This window comes from Morone saxatilis, unplaced genomic scaffold (assembly GCF_004916995.1).
Source record: "Morone saxatilis isolate NCDOM2014 unplaced genomic scaffold, NCSU_SB_2.0 Contig11, whole genome shotgun sequence".
Lineage (NCBI taxonomy): Eukaryota > Metazoa > Chordata > Actinopteri > Moronidae > Morone > Morone saxatilis.
Genome location: NW_023339663.1, coordinates 11,740,888 through 11,758,503, shown reverse-complemented (window position 1 = coordinate 11,758,503; position 17,616 = coordinate 11,740,888). Strand labels below are relative to the sequence as shown.

Sequence of the window (17,616 nt, the reverse complement as noted above, 5' to 3'; positions counted from 1 at the left end):
TGACAACAGTAGCCCCTTTAATTCAACACAAGCAGGGTGTTTTAAGTCAAATACTGCAGACCTGCCTTACAGATTATACAGAATATATTGACTCTTTAATTGTCCCCTTGACACAATTATTAAGTGTGTTAAGGGGACTAAAACTAAAGTTAAACAAAGTAAAGAGTCTACCACCATGCTAGCAGCTCTGTGAGGCTCTACATAGGCACAGCAGTGCTGTAAGCTAAATACTACTGTTAGGATGCTAACATGTAAATAAAAACAATGTTGGCATGTTGATTTTTACCATCTTCACCGTCTTAGTGTTTTTTTAGCATGCTAACATTTGCACTAAACACAAGGTAGAACTGAGACTGATGGGAGTGTCATTATTTATACATATATCAGGTCATAAATTAAAGTATTGGACAAAAAGACATTTTGTCTCTTTGATTGTACCAAGATTTCATGGCAATATATCCAAATGTTATCAAGATATTTCAACAAAAAACAAAAATGTCAACCCTCTGGTGGCTCAAGAGGATCACAAAAATCATTGGAATACATCCTCTGGGAATCATGAATGTTTCCCATCCAATAGTTGTCAAGATATTTCACTCTGAACTAGAAATTTCAACCTCATGGTGGCACTAGAGGAAGAGTCAGGGGGATAGTGCCCAAAACTCACCAGTACTGAGTACCGGCACTTCTGATTTTTGTCCTTATGAGTATCATTACTTCTTACTTACTTAAGTAATTTCCCCCTGGGATTAATAAAGTATTTCTGATTCTGATTCTGATTACTGCATAGCGCCACCTCTGGTGAGTGTAGGTGTCCCTAAATGCCCATGCAACTGTGTCTGTGTATAAACGTTGAATAGGGGCCCCCTTTGATGGTGCCTACAGTCTGTCGTTCTCTGGGATCAAAGTTTAGGTTGTTGTGCATGCATGCAGTGAATTTCCTTTGACAGGGCTGTGTCCCTGAGTGACAGGTCAGGCATATGTAGGAAGACCGTGGGGGCTTGGTCAGGGCTCTCAGGCCAGGTCGCTTGATGCACAGAAGGGTCATGTGCAGTAATAATGGACAGGCTGTCTCAGAGCCGCCTGAGGCTGACTGCCACAGCACATGAGCAGGAAGACAACTTTCTCCTCACATCTTGGCCTGTCATTCTGTCTGTGTTTGTTTCCCTTGTGTTTGTCAGATAACTGCACAAGCAACACATTCATACACACGCAAACGCAGATACAAACACGTAACTAGTGTTACTTTCTTGTCATTGTTGTGTCATCTTTCCCTGTGTTAATGTCTCGCTTACAACTGGGAATATTTTTGTTCTTGTTTTTCTTTAAAGTTTCATCAGGCAACATTTATTCTTGCTGTGCTTCTGCCCGCCCAACAGTCACTCTAGTTTTTCCATTTCTTAATAATTTCACCCAGCCTGTGTGACCTTTTACCACAGTTGTCATGCAAAGGAGCAAAACATGTGGAACTTAAAACCACAAAAACACAAAAACACACCCTTCTTTGCAGGCTAAACCCAATATTTTGTTCCCCAGCAATGACAATAATGTAAAAAAAATTGAAAACATTCAAACTATATTTATAATAACAACACCTTTTTAAAAACTCTTAACATAGTAATGCCATGTCTTGTAAATATATCGTAATGCTTAAATAAATTATAATAAGTTTCAATATGAAGTTAATTCATTGTTCCTGCCTTGTCATATTACTACTATAACACTATTGTACTCATTAATTAAACGCTGCTACCCCGTGTACTTACAATATTAATTACACAGTGCTTGAAGTGATTGCTGAAACTATATGTGTGTGTGTGTGTGTCCGTTTCCATCGTGTCAATGCGTCCCAGTCTAAATTACACACTGCTAATGGACGTCACACCCACCTCGCTTCACTCAGTGGACAGCTGCTGCATGCCTGAACCATTAAACATCAGACAGAAATCCACCTGACAGTTTCATCCTCAAACACTTTTAACTGATTTCTAGCTTGGAAATAAGAATCTTGAAGGTCCATCAGAGGTTGAAATGTATTTTAATGGAAGTGTCTTCAAACAATCTCATATTAACTAATTTTAACAGGAAACACTTCCCCAAACTGCGATTTTAAACATTGGAATAAAACAGGACAAATAATATAATTATACTGACATTATTAGGACATATTTCATATCTTGGTTAAGAAAACACTTATGCTCATGTATTTTCTGAAAATAACTTCATATTGAATCCTTCTTCTTGGTGTATCAAAATGCAAAAACAGTAACAACTGCAACAGTTTCATTGAAAAGTGTAATTCAAATTCAACAGGACAGAACTAAAGAACACACTCTGTGTCCACATGCAAACATGAGCCAGTCAATGCATGTGCATCAAGAGACAGGAAATGCAAATTAGTTATTATATATAACATCTTCCTGTTACATTCCCAGGGATTTCCTTGGTATATAAATATGTCTCTTAGGCTTATCAGTCACTTAATTTAAGTGTTTTGATGGCTGATATTGCTGTACTTACTAACACTTAAATTTATCTAACAGACCGGGAAGGAAAAACAAGATACATCAGTCTACTTAAGTAGCAATAATATAGAAACCTTTTACTTGCAGTACTTACCTAAAATTGCACATATTGCAAATTACAAATTAATATAATTCAAGACCACTAACAGTTAAGAATTCTCACCAAACAAATTATTCATATGTAAATGCACACTTAAGTACAGCCTGACACACATCCATTCACAATGCTCAAGTTTGGCATTCTTTAAAAATACAAAAAAAGAACATAGGTAGAAATGTTTTATCTCCTTGTTTGGTATTTACTATGGAAAACTATAATTGTACTATAATACCACACACACGCACACACACACGCATACAAAAAAAAAAAAAAACGGATCTTACCGGCATTCCCACTGTTATGGACCATGGAGCAGTTGTGCAGACAGAGGTTAATAACCGGAAAACATTCCAGTATTAAAGCACTGACTTAGTGGAAGTAGAATCCATTTAAAAATTCTCCAGTGAAAAATTAAGTGGAGCTGTTGTCCTCTCATCAGTCATCCTCCTGAGAAGCACATGAAGCACAAAGCCTCTCGCACACTCCAGCTCTCTGTCCCTGTGATTCAACCTCTCCCTCCTCCCTCCTCCCTCCTCCGCCTCTCTCTCCGTTATTTGGAGCGCTCAACCTCTAGCCCCCACTTCACTGCTTCCACCTCCCCTCTCCTCCCCTCACCCTCTGCATGGCTTGCAGTCCTTATCACATGCACGCGCTCTTCCCCGAGAGCTTCAAGGTAAAGTCTACAGCAGCGTTTTACTCTCCTTTTGTCATTCTTTCCTTCTGATGTGCCTCCCCCACCACCTCTCATCGGCTACGTTCAGACTGCAGGCATAAGTGGCCCAAATCAGATTTTTTTATGTGTGACTCAGACTTTTTTTTCATAACCGTATGAACAGCACAAATCACATAGAATCGGATCTTTTCATTTATGATTTGGGCCACTTTCATATGTGGTCCTGAATCAGATACAGGTCTGATGTTTTTGCAGCATGACCTCAGTGTGGACAGTCGTATCTGAATTTATGTGACTTTCAAGTGTCTTGTTGTGAGTCTTCTAGAGATGATGTAGCAGATGTAGTTGTATCTCCACAAAAAAGCCATAATTAATATCTGTCTCAATGCTCATGAATTTACTGGCTTTCACTGCACATCAAGTTATAAATGAAACCACAAACACTGACTTGAGGGCACTGCCATGTTTGCTTCTGTGAGACAGTGTGCTGCATGTGACCTTGTATGACATGCTATTGTTCTTTTTTACATGTGGGTTAGTTCAGTACCATGAACTGCTCTCACTGAAATCTGGCTGTTATTTTAAAAATGTAGTCAATATCATAACAGATCTGTTCTCATCTGAGCAATGAATATGAACTGAGCAGTGTTCTCCCCCCTGTTCCTTACCATTTCAAACATCTCCAATGCTTTGTATCTTACAGCTTCCATCACATTTAAACTCTTGCTTTCAGTCCACACTTCATTATATTAATTTAACATTTAACTTAGTAGTAGTAAAAAAAAAAAGACGGAATGAATGAGAGACAAAGATAGAAATAGAGTCAGAGAAAGATACTACATGGTACTAATAAGAGGTGACTGTATTACAGTATGAGAGGGGGTCATATCCATCCATCCTCTCTTGGGCATTTGTCCAGCTTTGCCCCTGATGGCCTTGGCCCGTGTGCATTTCTCTGATGATGTCTGGCACACATCTCATCCTCTTTGTTGTCCGAAGGGAGCAGAGACTACAGCACTCAAGTGCCCTGACCTCAGACATGATTGGAAACACTGGACAACACATCGCTGGACACATCACTGATTTGCCCTTGCTTTGACACTACCCCTGTATTCAAAAATCTCCCTGAGACAGGCTTGAGTTGTTTAACAGTAAAGACACTGAAAATGAAATGAAAATTGAAGCTCACATGTGGCGTATAAATGCTGAAGAAATGTTGATGAGGCCAGAGCGAAGGAATAAACAGCGATGTGTATGCAGAGCAGCATTATGTAACTTAATCCCGAAGGGGTTTTGTAAACCTGCCAAAGAGATAGGACATATTTCATGTTATAGTAAGGGTCACATTGTATGTCTAATTCTGCTTTCCAATAAGATTTGACCTGACTTCTCGTTGACTATACATGGGGTCCAGTAGCCTGAGTGACTGGCCTTGTAATGCTACAGAACATAACATAAAAATACTGCATTATAGCCTGCTGCCAAATAGTATGGCATAAGCTGCGATAGAGGTCATGCTCTGAATACAACAGAAAACAAGCAGCATACACCTGTATGGATTCTCTCTGGGGTGCCAGGTACAGTTTCATCTATCCTGTAATTTCTGTAAAGCTAAATTGTTTTATTTAATTGCTACTTGTATGGGGATTCCTGGTGCCTAGGGGTCTTAGATGCCAACCATGTAATCACAATGACGTCAAGTCTGGACAATTTCTGGTCTCATCTCTTTTGTCTATTGTCAAATATAGATTCTCTATTCTTAGGGAAACAAGACTGGGAGTCTACAGCCATGCTAACTGCTGTAGGCACAGTAGTGCAGCTAACTAAATGGTCATCACGCTACTGTTGAATGCTCACAATAACAGTGCTGACATGCTAATGTTAATGGTATAATGTTTAGCCTACCCTGTTCACCATCTTAGTTCAATGTGTTCAAGTTTTTCAGATATTTAGTTATAAACCATTGGACAATTTTTGACCAGATGCTGGCCGTGGTTAAGTTACAGATTGCAACTAACTGAATAGCACTTGTATCTGTATGTGACCTGTGAATGACAACGGGCTGTGAAGTGTGTAGGAGAAACTATGACCTACAGCCATATTCCATTTCTGCCAATAGATCCTCCTAAATGTAATACACTGGAACTTTAAATGCTACATTTCAAATGTTTAACCAATTTTTTGTCATCACACAATAACACTAAGATGGCATTGTAGTTGCATTGAACTTACACTTTCTTTAGTGAGAAACATGGACTTGTGCTTCACTGAAGATCTTTCTCTGTGGCAGGGAGGCTACTGCAGTGATCAAACTCTTTTCCAGGCACAGTCTTCTTCTGTCAGGTTTTACAGTTAAGAATGTTCAATATAAAAAAGAATCTCACATACCCCCTGCAGTACTCCAAAGTAGGGTGGATTTGAGAAACACTGATAGATGTTTAGAGATTTGAATTAGTGGACCAAAGTCACAGGAATTCATCCTCTGGGAAACATGAATGTGTGTTTAAGTTTTTGTTGCAATCCGTATAGTTGTTCATATTTTAGTCTGGACAATGTAGTGGACCAACCAACTGGCAGACATTTCCTTCCACAGTCATGCAGCCAGCATAGCTTAAAAACAGCTGCAACAAACTATTAAAAAATATATCTATAAATAGTTCTTACTATGGTCTAAAAATAAGTGTAGTCTAACAATGTCATTTTAAATAAAATGATGACTATTAGGTTAAAATGCTGATTTTCAGAGAAGAGGAGTGCTTCTTAAATGAACAGCTTCTGTGTCCAATCCAGTTAAGGGTGCACTTGCCTCGGGTCAGTGAATACTGTACAGCTTGAGTAACGCTGCCACCATGAAATTACTTGAAATCAGTGTTTGATTTTCATATCAAATAATATGCGTACACTGATTGCTTTTAATCAATCTGAAATCTTTCTAGTTAGGCTTGTTTCATGTGTTTCATGTGTTTCATGTCACGTGTACAATCACAGATTGCATGAAAGCGGAAGGGAAACCTTTTGTACACTTTCTTTGTCACTATTCATGTACATACTGTTACAGTTGCACACACCAGTAAACCAGTTAATTCTGACAGTGAAAAAGAAAATGCAAAAAAACTGCGATTGTAGTTTCTTATTACAAACACTATAACTTGTGCATTAGGATGTAAAAATATATTGTAAGACCGTTAAATCGGTGAGAGGAAAAATAAATAAATAAAAATACTCCAGAGGGCGCTAGCTACTTTTACATTTACAATCTAACATCGCTCAGTAGCTGTATCAAGGCACAAAGACATCAGTTTTACTTTTACAAAGAAAAAGAAATATGCGGAAATAATAAGGAATATTTTAGGAAATATTTTTAACACCCTACTTCAGAAATAAGGAACGGATTCTACAATTTGATAAATATAAATGAAAATATATATTGTATATTTTTGTATGAGAAATAAAGGACTAGTTTTCAGTCATAATTTGTCTTAAATCACATTCTCAAATAAAGAAAATCATGTTGTGAACCAGTATCGTGAATAGTATTCACATAGTGTATCATTATATCCCTACTGTGCATACTACTGTATTATGTGGTAACATTAACCTTAGAGTGTGACTTGACAACTGCAGCATTTTTAAACAATCCATTGCATTGTAATGTCAGATGCTAAATCATCAAAGCAAACCCTGAAATTAAGTTATAATTACAACCCTCTACAACCTCTTTGTGACCTCTTGCAAATATCCAAAGCAGTAATGCTGGACTTTCCTCCCTGCGGCATATCTGACCTACTGGTGCTAAAGTTAACTATTTACTGCCCTGTAAATAATGAGGCAATACGTGCCTTATTTTCTGTAATAAATAAGAAACATTGCAATGTGTTGCCATATCATTACATTCTTATCCACAAGAGAAAATCTTCTCAAGTCAGTCAGCCATGTTTACTTTTAGTCATCTATGATGCAAAACTATGATGCAAACAGTACAAACTGTTAGTGACTGTAAGGAATTATAAAACACTGACTTCTGAAATGGTTTCCTTCTTAAAAACCTCCATTCTGACTGACAACTGAGCTGAACAGTTTAAAAGTAGCTCAATCAATCAGAGCTCAACTCTTACATGAATTATATATAATTATATGAAACATGAACAGGAGGTTTTTCCCTTTTGTTGTGCTGTGTGATCTTTGACATTACTGTGTAATTTTACAGACTGAGCTGAATTTCCTGTAATACTTATACAAGAAACTGGGGTTGTCATGGATAAATATGCTTTTTCCTGAATCCAGACAAGTCTCCCAACTGATGGGAAGTGAGATTTCGCAATCGTTAATTTCAGATTCCAGGAATCAACGTTTTTGTGCAAGGCAGACATTTCCAGGGCAAAGGCTTTAACTCTCAGCAGGTATATATACCTCCCGGCTCCAAAATGCAAAAACACACTCGAGAGGAGAGAGTATAACTGCAGAAGATGAATATTACCAACAGAATGTGGTAAGTTATAATCCTAAATACATTATTGTCTTTGTAGTTTTTAAATCTATCTAAATACACCTGAGCATTAAGCTCTCTCTCTTAGTACTAAATGTTATATACTTGGGATCTTTGGCTGAGCTTTATTATTACTTAAAACGGAACGGTTACAATCTCTAAAACTAAGCATAATTTTACTATAAAAGGTCTGATCTTTTAAAAGACTAACTTAATGTTCCAATAATTATTCAGTAATGTTTTACGAGTTGTTGCAAATGATCAAATACTGAATTATGTAACTCTGTGATAAATAACTGATTTGTTGCATTCTTAATCCTTAAATGGGCCCAGTTTTATTGTCTCAATTGATCCAAAATAAATAAAGAAGAAGAAAACATTTATTTTTTGTTTATCATGTGACTCTGTTGTTGTTTTGAAGGTTTTCTTTGACTGTGCTCCTGCTGGCTGCATGGGCCTGTCTGGCAGATGTGCCTCACACTAAAGAGAGGATGAAACGCTCTGTGTCAGGTAACACACAGACACACAATAACATATACAAACATGCTGATAAACATGGAGTCTTAATTTAAAACCAGTTTCTAATTGTTACTTTAATATTCTATATTTCTAATAAATATACAATACAATAATATTTGTAGGGTAGTGTATTCGATTGGCAAGAAAGAAAGCAAGACAATCTTTGCTTTGAGTTAAATAATCATTTTGGCATGCTAACATGCTCACAATGCCAACATGCTGTTTATCTGGTTTAATGTTTCCCATGTTCACCATCCTTTTTTTGGCAAACGTTTGCTAATTACCTCTAATCACAAAGTACAGCTGAGGCTGATGGGAATGTCATTAACTTTGTAGGTATTTTGCTAAAATAACCTAAACAATTACAAAACCAGAGTTACAGGAATAAAAGAGAAAATAGAATCCAAAAAGTTAAACAAAACAATATAATTAAAAACAACTACAACACAATTCATCAGTTAAGAGAAAGCAATATGATAAATATAAGAGATTTAAAAGACAAATCTGAGTTTAGCTACATGAGATCGTCAGGCAGGAAGTTCCACAGCTTTAAACCAAGGATATGGACAAATTTAAAATTTGACCCGATGATGGCATTGTATCAAAAGTGAAGGGACCGCCAAAGTTATTACAAAACATCGTCTGGGGGACATGAATGTGTGTATCAAATGTAATGGCAATCTATCCAATAGTGGTTGAAATACAGTAATTAATGCTGGACCAAAGTGCCAACATACTGACAGCCCAATATTGCCATGACAAGGTGGCTACTATTTGGTCTAAACCCACATTTATAGCATATTCTGAAGTTAAACAGAAACTCTCAGAATCACGGTCACAGCCAGAATACTCTCCTTGTCCATAGATTTAATCAGCAGCCTTTAACTTCACATTCAAGTGGATCCAAGCAACCACAGGCTCCAGTTTTCTGAAGCTACAGTTTTACACAAATATTTCCTCGACAGCTGCTGTTCAGATAGATAGAAGAACTCCTGCATGAAATGACACGGCCAACCCTGCAGGATCTGAGAGCTCGGCTATTACTGCTCATTTCAGATATTGCTCTTCATTTAGCTGTAACGCAATAGTATCTGACAGGGAAATCGCCTGCTTCCTTGCTTCTCTTCAAACAGTCCTTTTTAAAAAATAACAATAAACCAAGTGATCAGACACCAGTGAGAGATGTAACTAAACTGGCTGGAGGCTTGTGGAAAAAAAATTTTGTTGATAAGAGAAGGGAACTCAATAACTTTTTACTTTCAGTAATAAAATATGAAACATTAAATGTAACAGAACTATTGAATCAATTTTCTATTAATGCAGTGTCTGTAGTGCTTTAAACTAATTAGTCATTCATTTATTTAATTATGCTTGTAAGCCATTGTGTACTGTATTGAATACATTAATTTAAAAAAGACACTGGAAACCATGAATGTAGAATTAAATCAGAATGAATGATCACAAATAGTTAATTTCTTCACTGTGCAGAATGGAGCCAGACATGTACTAACAGTTTTGTCATCACTCAAGATCACTTGAAGCAGTGTTCATTTTCTCTGTCACACAAAAGACACATGGATCACAGCACAGAGAGTGGATAGATTCCCTTCTTTTGCTTCATGATGAATCATTATGGGCCATTGTTTCTGGAGGAAGCCCATGGAGCATGAAAGCATCACTTTCAGACAACAAAGCTTCGTTTAAGATCGGTCTCTGGAAATTATAACAGTATGTTATGGGGGAAGAACAAAAATGCTGTCAACAGTGTTTAACACACAAAGCTTTATATGCTCCTTGAAATTAAGAGAAATTTCGGATAAAAACCAGAGGAAAACAGTCTAGTCACACACTATCTATCTATCATAGATACAGACACAATTACAGCAATCACAAATGAAATGTTAATCCAGCATATGAAACTTTAAAGTTTTTAGAACATAGCTTTATGCTTTTGTTAAATGCATACATGTGCTCTTTTTGGAGTTTAGAACAAGCTTTAGATTAATAATAGATGTCATCAAAGAGCAGACTGCAACCTGGAGAAAGTCTTGTTTGCTGTGGAGTCAGCAGTATAAAAGATCATAGCATAAAAACAGCGATGGAAAGAGTACTAATACACAAACTTTGGCAAGCTTTTGCATATAAACTGATAATAAATTTACTTACAATTTCTTCAATATACCACCTTCCTCACTATAATGTTGTTAGAATTGACCAGAAAGGGGACAAACTTGACAACAGCAATATAAGTAAAATTCTCTGCCAACAGCAGAATAAAACATCAACAAGGCAGATATTACAGATATGTATAGACAATATAAACTCGACAGCCCACAAATGCACACATTAAAACAACAAAACCAGGTATGACCGCAAACCGCAGCCCCTGACATTCATCCAGCAGCTGCTGATTTAACAGCTTTCTTTTCTTCCATTCTCACAGTTTATCAGGACTTTTTCATGTAACTTATGTCTGTGTTTATGTCTCAGCTTCCAAGGTAGCATCACTCCGTTCCAGGCGAATGATTGGGGGGACTCTGGCTCCTCACGTCCCCTGGCAGGCCATGGTTTACATTTCTGACAGTGTGCTGGACGGAGGCTATGCAGGTGGTGCTCTCATCTCAGACCGCTGGATTTTGACGGCTGGCAGGAACGTTTTTGTCAGGAAAAGTCGACAGGACATTCAGGGAAAATATCCCATCATTCCTAAAGTGTACCTGGGAATCACACACCGGTCAGAAGCTGATGTCTCCAAAGAGGTCGCTGTAGAGAAGGTGAGCAAAAAAAACATTTGATGGACCTCAGCGGCCGCTATTCAAATGCATGTTGTTTGTCCTTAGTGTGTGTGGATTTATTTTCAAGTTTCAAGTTCCATAGATACCCATAATGCAGTGCTGAATTACAGGTTGTAATATTTATTGCACAGACATGTAGATTTTCTTTTTTTCACTCATTATTTTGTTCTATGTTTTATTACATACAGGAGCATGTAATCATTTAAAGGATAAGGCTGGTGACACTCTATTTATTTTCCTACTAACAAGTATTGCCTGTGTTTCCAAAGCCTGATGCAGTTTATACCTCTGAGCCACAAATCTGCTGATTTAAAAAAATACATAAATGAGCCACTGTAGTTTATGCTGAGTTGATGCTACGTACCAGAAATACTCACTAGTGCACCAAATGTGTATTAATCCATGGCTGAAAATAGTTCCAATGTCTAGCTGTTGTAGGAAATTACTAAGCCTTTTTATGAATGAAAGTATGTATTCTAGACCAGTTTTTAAAGATTTGATTGTTGGTTTGGGACTTTTCATGGGATTTGTTGACAGTAACAAAGATATATAACATCACCAGATTTATCTAAAAACGTAGAAAGTTGGAGATGAATGATTTTTACTGGACAGTGACAAGACACAAAATATATATGTGACGCTGACATAGTTGTGAAAATAGATATATTTATATAGCTATCTGAGGTACAGTTAGTTACAATTAGTCTGTTTTTGTAATTTGTCAGTTAGTTGTCGGTACATTTTAATTGCTGTGGTACTGCATTACAGTTGAATGAAAATACCAAACATTCAGTTAGACTTCCTCTCTCTCCTTCTCCTCCTGCAGGTTGTTCTCCATCCAGGCTTTCAGAACCAGTCTGACTGGGACAACGACCTGGCTCTGATCCAGCTCAAGGAGCCTGTGGTTATGAGCGATAAAGTGACCCCCATTCCCCTGCCAGAGAGAGGCCAGGACCTGGCAGGCATTGTGCGAGGGTCAGGAGTCATCACCGGCTGGGGCTGGGGGGTCTACCTCACCCTTGCCACATCACTCAAACACCTCGTACTCCCCTTGGCCAGTCACTCTGACTGTAAGGCAGAATATGAACGTATCGCGCTCACACCATCTGTAGACGACAACATGTTCTGCACTGGAACCGCCAAGTTTGGGGAAAATGTTTGTTTTGGTGATGCAGGAGGCGCTCTGGCTGTCACAGATGCTGAAACTGGGGACATTTACGCTGCAGGGATCCTTTCCTATGACAAGTCCTGCAACAGGTACAACTATGGAGTCTATATGAAGATTTCCTCATATTTGCCCTGGATCCACAGAGTCATCAGAGGAGATACAGAGAATTCATCCGCTCTGCGCTCTGATGCGATGTCTAAGATGTACTCACGGCAGCCGTAAAGCTTCAGGCTCTGTTCTTAAGATTTTGTGTTTTCAATAATACACACAAATTGTCTTCTAAAGAAAAACATCACCAGTTGTTTCAGTATTTCCCAAAACAACATATGTTTATGACTTTTAAGTTTAAGACTTTTGCCTGTAGAGAGTAAGGAAGGAAATGTCACATTGTAATCTACCATTTACATTTTTTCTACAACTATTTCTGTCACTTTTAATACAAATGAGTACCACACTATGATTGCCTTCCAGGTAAGACTGTTACCACGCTGTTATGCCACTTACTGGGTCTCCCCTCTCTCTATGATGGCTGGTATGTGGCATAACGGCTATAAACACTCTTTTCGAGCATACAATGACATTTAATCCACAGGAGTAAGACTGAATGGGTAAACAAAATGTTGGATAGGAATGTATCAGGAGAGGAGTATCAGGACGCTGCTTACGGGGACATCTAACTCTGAATTAGGGGTTAATTTTGACTAAACCAGAGTTAATGATTGTTGGAACAGCGGATAGACAAACCAAGATAGTTTTGGTGAGTTTTGTTCCTGTCATATTGGACTGAAGTTTGTTTTACGATGATATGCGAGGTAAAATTACTGCATTTATCAATGGAGTCTGGTGGAGAGCAATACACAGCTGTTTCTGGTTAAACAAAAAAGGATCTTACTATTTCACAGATGTGTGGCGGACCCTTAGAATGACAACGTAACTTGATCGTGGACAATTGCGTGGAAGGATTACATTTGCAACCAGCAACTCACTTAATACTGTAACAATTTAAAAAACTTGTCACTCAGACACAAAAACATCAGAAAATAGGGTCCAGTTTAAAAGTAACCCTTTAACTTTGAAAAAAGAACTTGAGAGCTTCAAAGGTTGAAACGACATTTCATCATGTGCAGTCATCAGCGTGAAAGCAAAAGTTGACGATGGAATAAAAGTGAATGACACAACTCAGAATTTGTGGTTTTTGAGTGTTGCCTGCAGATGTTTTTTTTCCCCCACCAATAGCAGCAGGACTTCAAAGATATTTTTGTCTAGCAGATGTGTCCACTCTGTCAGAATTCATGAACCGTCTCAAAAACAAGTGCTTTCCCCCACTCCACAAAAGTGAGAGGCTGACAGCTGCCTGTCCAGCCAATACAATATGAAAGGGAAAGATAAGAGGGTAGGAAAAAATCAAAGTGCAAGGTGGACATGACTGGTTTTATTCCTCTGGGTCTTTTTAAGTGTAATGTGAGGACATACACGCTTGGGTTGAGGGGATGGGAATATCGAGACTGATAGCCTTCATTACTGTCATTTTAAATATGTATAATGAGTTATTTAATCTGCTAATTATAGCTATAAAGATTCAACACATAGCTTTCACAAAGAAAAACACTGAAACTAAGCAATAATTTATTGCAGGACATCAGACTAGTCTTGCATGTCTTTCTTTACTCCTCTGACTAGCTGCTGCAGACTTCCCATGATCATCACATGCTGAATAGTGACCCTCACATATGTTTTTTTTACTTTTTCCAGTAGTTCAAGAGTCTTGTACAATATATGACAAGTTTCATATCCACTGGATCTTACGTTTTGACACCTTGAACCTGGCTTGTGTACTCTGATTTGGGTCTCACAGGCAGACTATCCTGCATCTTTCACTAGACTTTGGCAAACCACGCCCCAAACCTGTGTGTTAAAGCATCTTATTGTAAGGAGTTTGCTCGGACACAAACCAGGAGGAACACCCGGGACACATCATCAGTCCATCAGTAGCCAGCGCATACGTCACAGTTACAGGTTACGTTACAGTCACCAATATCACACTGGCAGCAGAAAGAGAGATTTAAAGACAAATGATCTCTGTAGCAGTTGAGTGAAATACATAGTTTTCAATGACATTTTTTGGCATTGTTTTTAAGGTAAAAACCAAAATGGAGCTGTTGAAGGGTGAGAAGTGTGAGAAGTACTTTTTAGCAGGTCTACAGCAGGGTGCAGGAGGTTCTCCTCTATGGCTTCTAAAATATTAATATCCCTGTCAAGGGCCATTAGTCTCTACGAGTCTCAGAGTGTACTCTCTCTGGCTCCATCACTCCTGCAGAGCACTGACTGAGGTCAAAACCCCAACAGTCTCTTAATGCACTTTAAACCAGAATTAACATGGATAATGAATATTGTGTTAGCATGTTGTATGTGATCACAGATACATTTATATTTATGTAAGGCTATTTGTGTTTGTTCCTCAACCCCAAAATAGTTTCAGTTACTAAGTGTGACAAGAAGGAAAATATAACCAAGTTTTCTTTGTGGTGACCAAACTCTTAAGGTGGCCATAAATTTGCTGTAACTTATAACTTGTTGAGTCAGTACTATTAATTATAAGAGTATGGGCCTCAGTGATTTATTGCATTAAATCAATTACATGTCGAGTAATAAATATATATCAGCAAATCTAAGTATGATACATCATTTCTAATGACTGAATGTCTTATTCAGAGGTGATTCATTTCCTCAGCAAAGATTTTTTTTATTTTTGGATCTAGTTGGCGATGACGTTTAATCTTGTTGTATCGCTCAGCAACCTGTCCGTCTGGGAATTTGTTTAGAATATTAATTATGGAGATAATTTAGTAAAAATGCCCAGTTGCTGAAAACTTTTGCAGTTCTTTTGAAACACATTTGTCATCACTTAAAAAACTGCTGCACACTGTAACTGTGTATGTGTGTGTGGTATCTGATGGTCTATACATTAAAATTACATTTTATTATAAGATTCAAATGATATTTTGTTAACATATATAGAGGTTCAGTGATGTTCTCACTATGGAATGTTTGGTTAGGGGCCTCTTAATGGCCTTTGACCTTTACCCTGAAAACCCCCATCTACTCTCCTTACCCTACATATCTAGATTTAAACCAGATGTTTCTTTCTATCTTTTGGAGTAAACAAACTGACTATATAAACGTATTCCGATGCAAATAGACGGAAGTTGTTCCTTTGGCGGGTTACCCTCCAAGCCTCCCGGCTTTGAAAATGATGCTGTACTTTTTTTGTATAAACCTTTATATAAAATCAAGACGTGTCAGCCGGAATTTCCTCTTCAACACATCTTCACATCATCGCTACTCAATATACAACATGTGTAATTTACAAGTGCAGTTTGATTGTAACACTGTTTTTGAAAAATACCATCAGTTTATAATAGTGTATCGTGGTAACCATTATTAGATATACAAAGATAACACAGAGCTATTCTACGTTAAGATCCATTAAATGTGACGCTCTCTGTTCATTCATCCCGACACGTACAGTTATTGTTGATTGTGTCTCACATTAAACAGAAACTCATCGTTGAGGCGAATGTACTGCTGATAGCTGCCATCTGTAGATTATGTCATCAAACACAAGAATGGCGCTTTGAGGTAGAAATTATACAAATCAATAGTATTTTCTAAACCAGTCTGCTGATGGAAGCATGCTGTGTACTCAGCTGCCACATTATGTACTCTGTCCTCATGTGTAACTGGGAAACTGAATCTTTCTGAGCTTCGATTGCCTTTATATTTACTGTACTTGCCACACACACACACACACACACACACACCAAGCTTTTGACTAGGCAGTAATACAACAGATATGGTGAACTGTATCACCCAAAGAACCTTTTTCCACTGCTTGCAAAAACAGGCTTTACTGTGTCTCTTTTATTAGTCATAGATAAGCTCTATATACACGTTTGCTTGGTCATGAATGATACTTCCCTTCAAATATTAGACAGATATGATCAGGAAATGGACAGAAGAATCAAGTGTCAAAACAGTCTGTGCCGCTGTTATCTTTCTCTCCTCATTGTTATTGTTTATTTACAATCCTACATTATTTTTTTAGCAGGAACCTTAAGCTGAAATGGCTCTCACATTCTTCTTATACACCGTCCTCATGAGAGTGTCATGTTCAGGCTCAGCACTGTCAGTTGATGCGTTTACCATTGCACTATTGTCCACTGTCTACAGATGTTATCCTGAAAATAAGAATGAGCTGTTTCTACAGACGGAGACAGGTTGTCTTCCATATACGCCGCCATGTTGAACTGGCATGTTTCTATAGTAATCCAGAAAGGACAAACTAAACACTGGCCTTTAGTGTCTTTGGCAGGTTTTGTGACTGAGCTGTATTCAAATGATTGCAATCTGCAACTTCATCGGTAGATGCCACTTGCTACACACTGGTCCTTTAAATGTTAAAGCACCAATAATACTGTTTTATAATAATACATAATTCTAAAAGGGGGCATTCTGAGTAATGAATACTTTTGAGACTATTTTCTACTCTAAGATTTTGATTGCAGGACTTTTACTAATAACAGTGTTTTACATTGTGGTATACATTAATTAAGTAAAGGATGTAAAAACTCCTTTCAGCACTGCCTTCTTGGTAACCATTTTCTGTGGCGGCAGGATTTGATTTTGCCCTAGCTGATTATAGTGACAGCCTGTGTTTTGAATGTCTATTTTTCAGGCAAATACAATTTGCTGTTTAAATAAGCATTAATGAGGTGTCATAATAGTTCCCATGAAATCCATCTCAGTGAGGATGCAGCTTGGTCAACATCTCCAAAATGGATGTGCTGTATTGCTGTGGCAACATGAAATGTCCTGTGTGAACGAGTACAAATGATTTTCACAAAGGTTTTCCGTGTCCCTGTACAAAACAAAACCATGAGATGTGAACCAAAACAGATCAGGCTGTTTGAACATTTTCACACAAATGATTGAGGCTAAAGATCTTCTTTTTCTCCTCCCACGTCACATCTGGTTTCCTGCAGTGTTCTTTAAATGTTGAACAGCATGTTTTTCTTCTTCTTCTTCTCTTCATCTTATGTGTGTGTTTGTATGATGCTGATATAAACCAACTCACTTTGTGTTCTCTGCAGCTGTTAGGTGCCCTCTCAGGTTCTGACACAGTGGGGAAGGATGTTGAGCTGATCAGGATAAAATGTCAAGCAAATACCACGACTGTCACACCTTCTCCTGTCTGAGGCACAACAGCCTCAATGACCCCCTTAAGATCCGGTGGTCTCATTACCAGTCTCTTATGTGGGAGGATAAGACAATTGCTCCTGCTGGTCAGAGT

The 17,616-nt window shown here is 37.9% G+C and overlaps 1 protein-coding gene across 1 annotated transcript; it reads left to right on the top strand.

Moving 5' to 3' along the window:
* Positions 1 to 7,688: 7,688 nt before the first annotated feature.
* Positions 7,689 to 13,434, top strand: hp (haptoglobin). The gene is made up of 4 exons (XM_035682435.1): positions 7,689 to 7,787; positions 8,206 to 8,294; positions 10,794 to 11,077; positions 11,925 to 13,434. Exons 1-4 carry the CDS (start codon positions 7,765 to 7,767, stop codon positions 12,486 to 12,488), a joined length of 960 nt encoding a protein of 319 aa, XP_035538328.1. The 5' UTR covers positions 7,689 to 7,764; the 3' UTR covers positions 12,489 to 13,434.
* The last annotated feature ends 4,182 nt before the right edge of the window (positions 13,435 to 17,616 follow it).

Bases quoted from the DNA above. Each gene is read 5' to 3' on its own strand.
- hp (XM_035682435.1), top strand. From the start codon at position 7,765: ATGAATATTACCAACAGAATGTG. The intron at 8,295-10,793 runs GTAACACACAGA...TTTATGTCTCAG, and splicing joins GATGAAACGCTCTGTGTCAG to CTTCCAAGGTAGCATCACTC. The intron at 11,078-11,924 runs GTGAGCAAAAAA...CTCCTCCTGCAG, and splicing joins AAGAGGTCGCTGTAGAGAAG to GTTGTTCTCCATCCAGGCTT.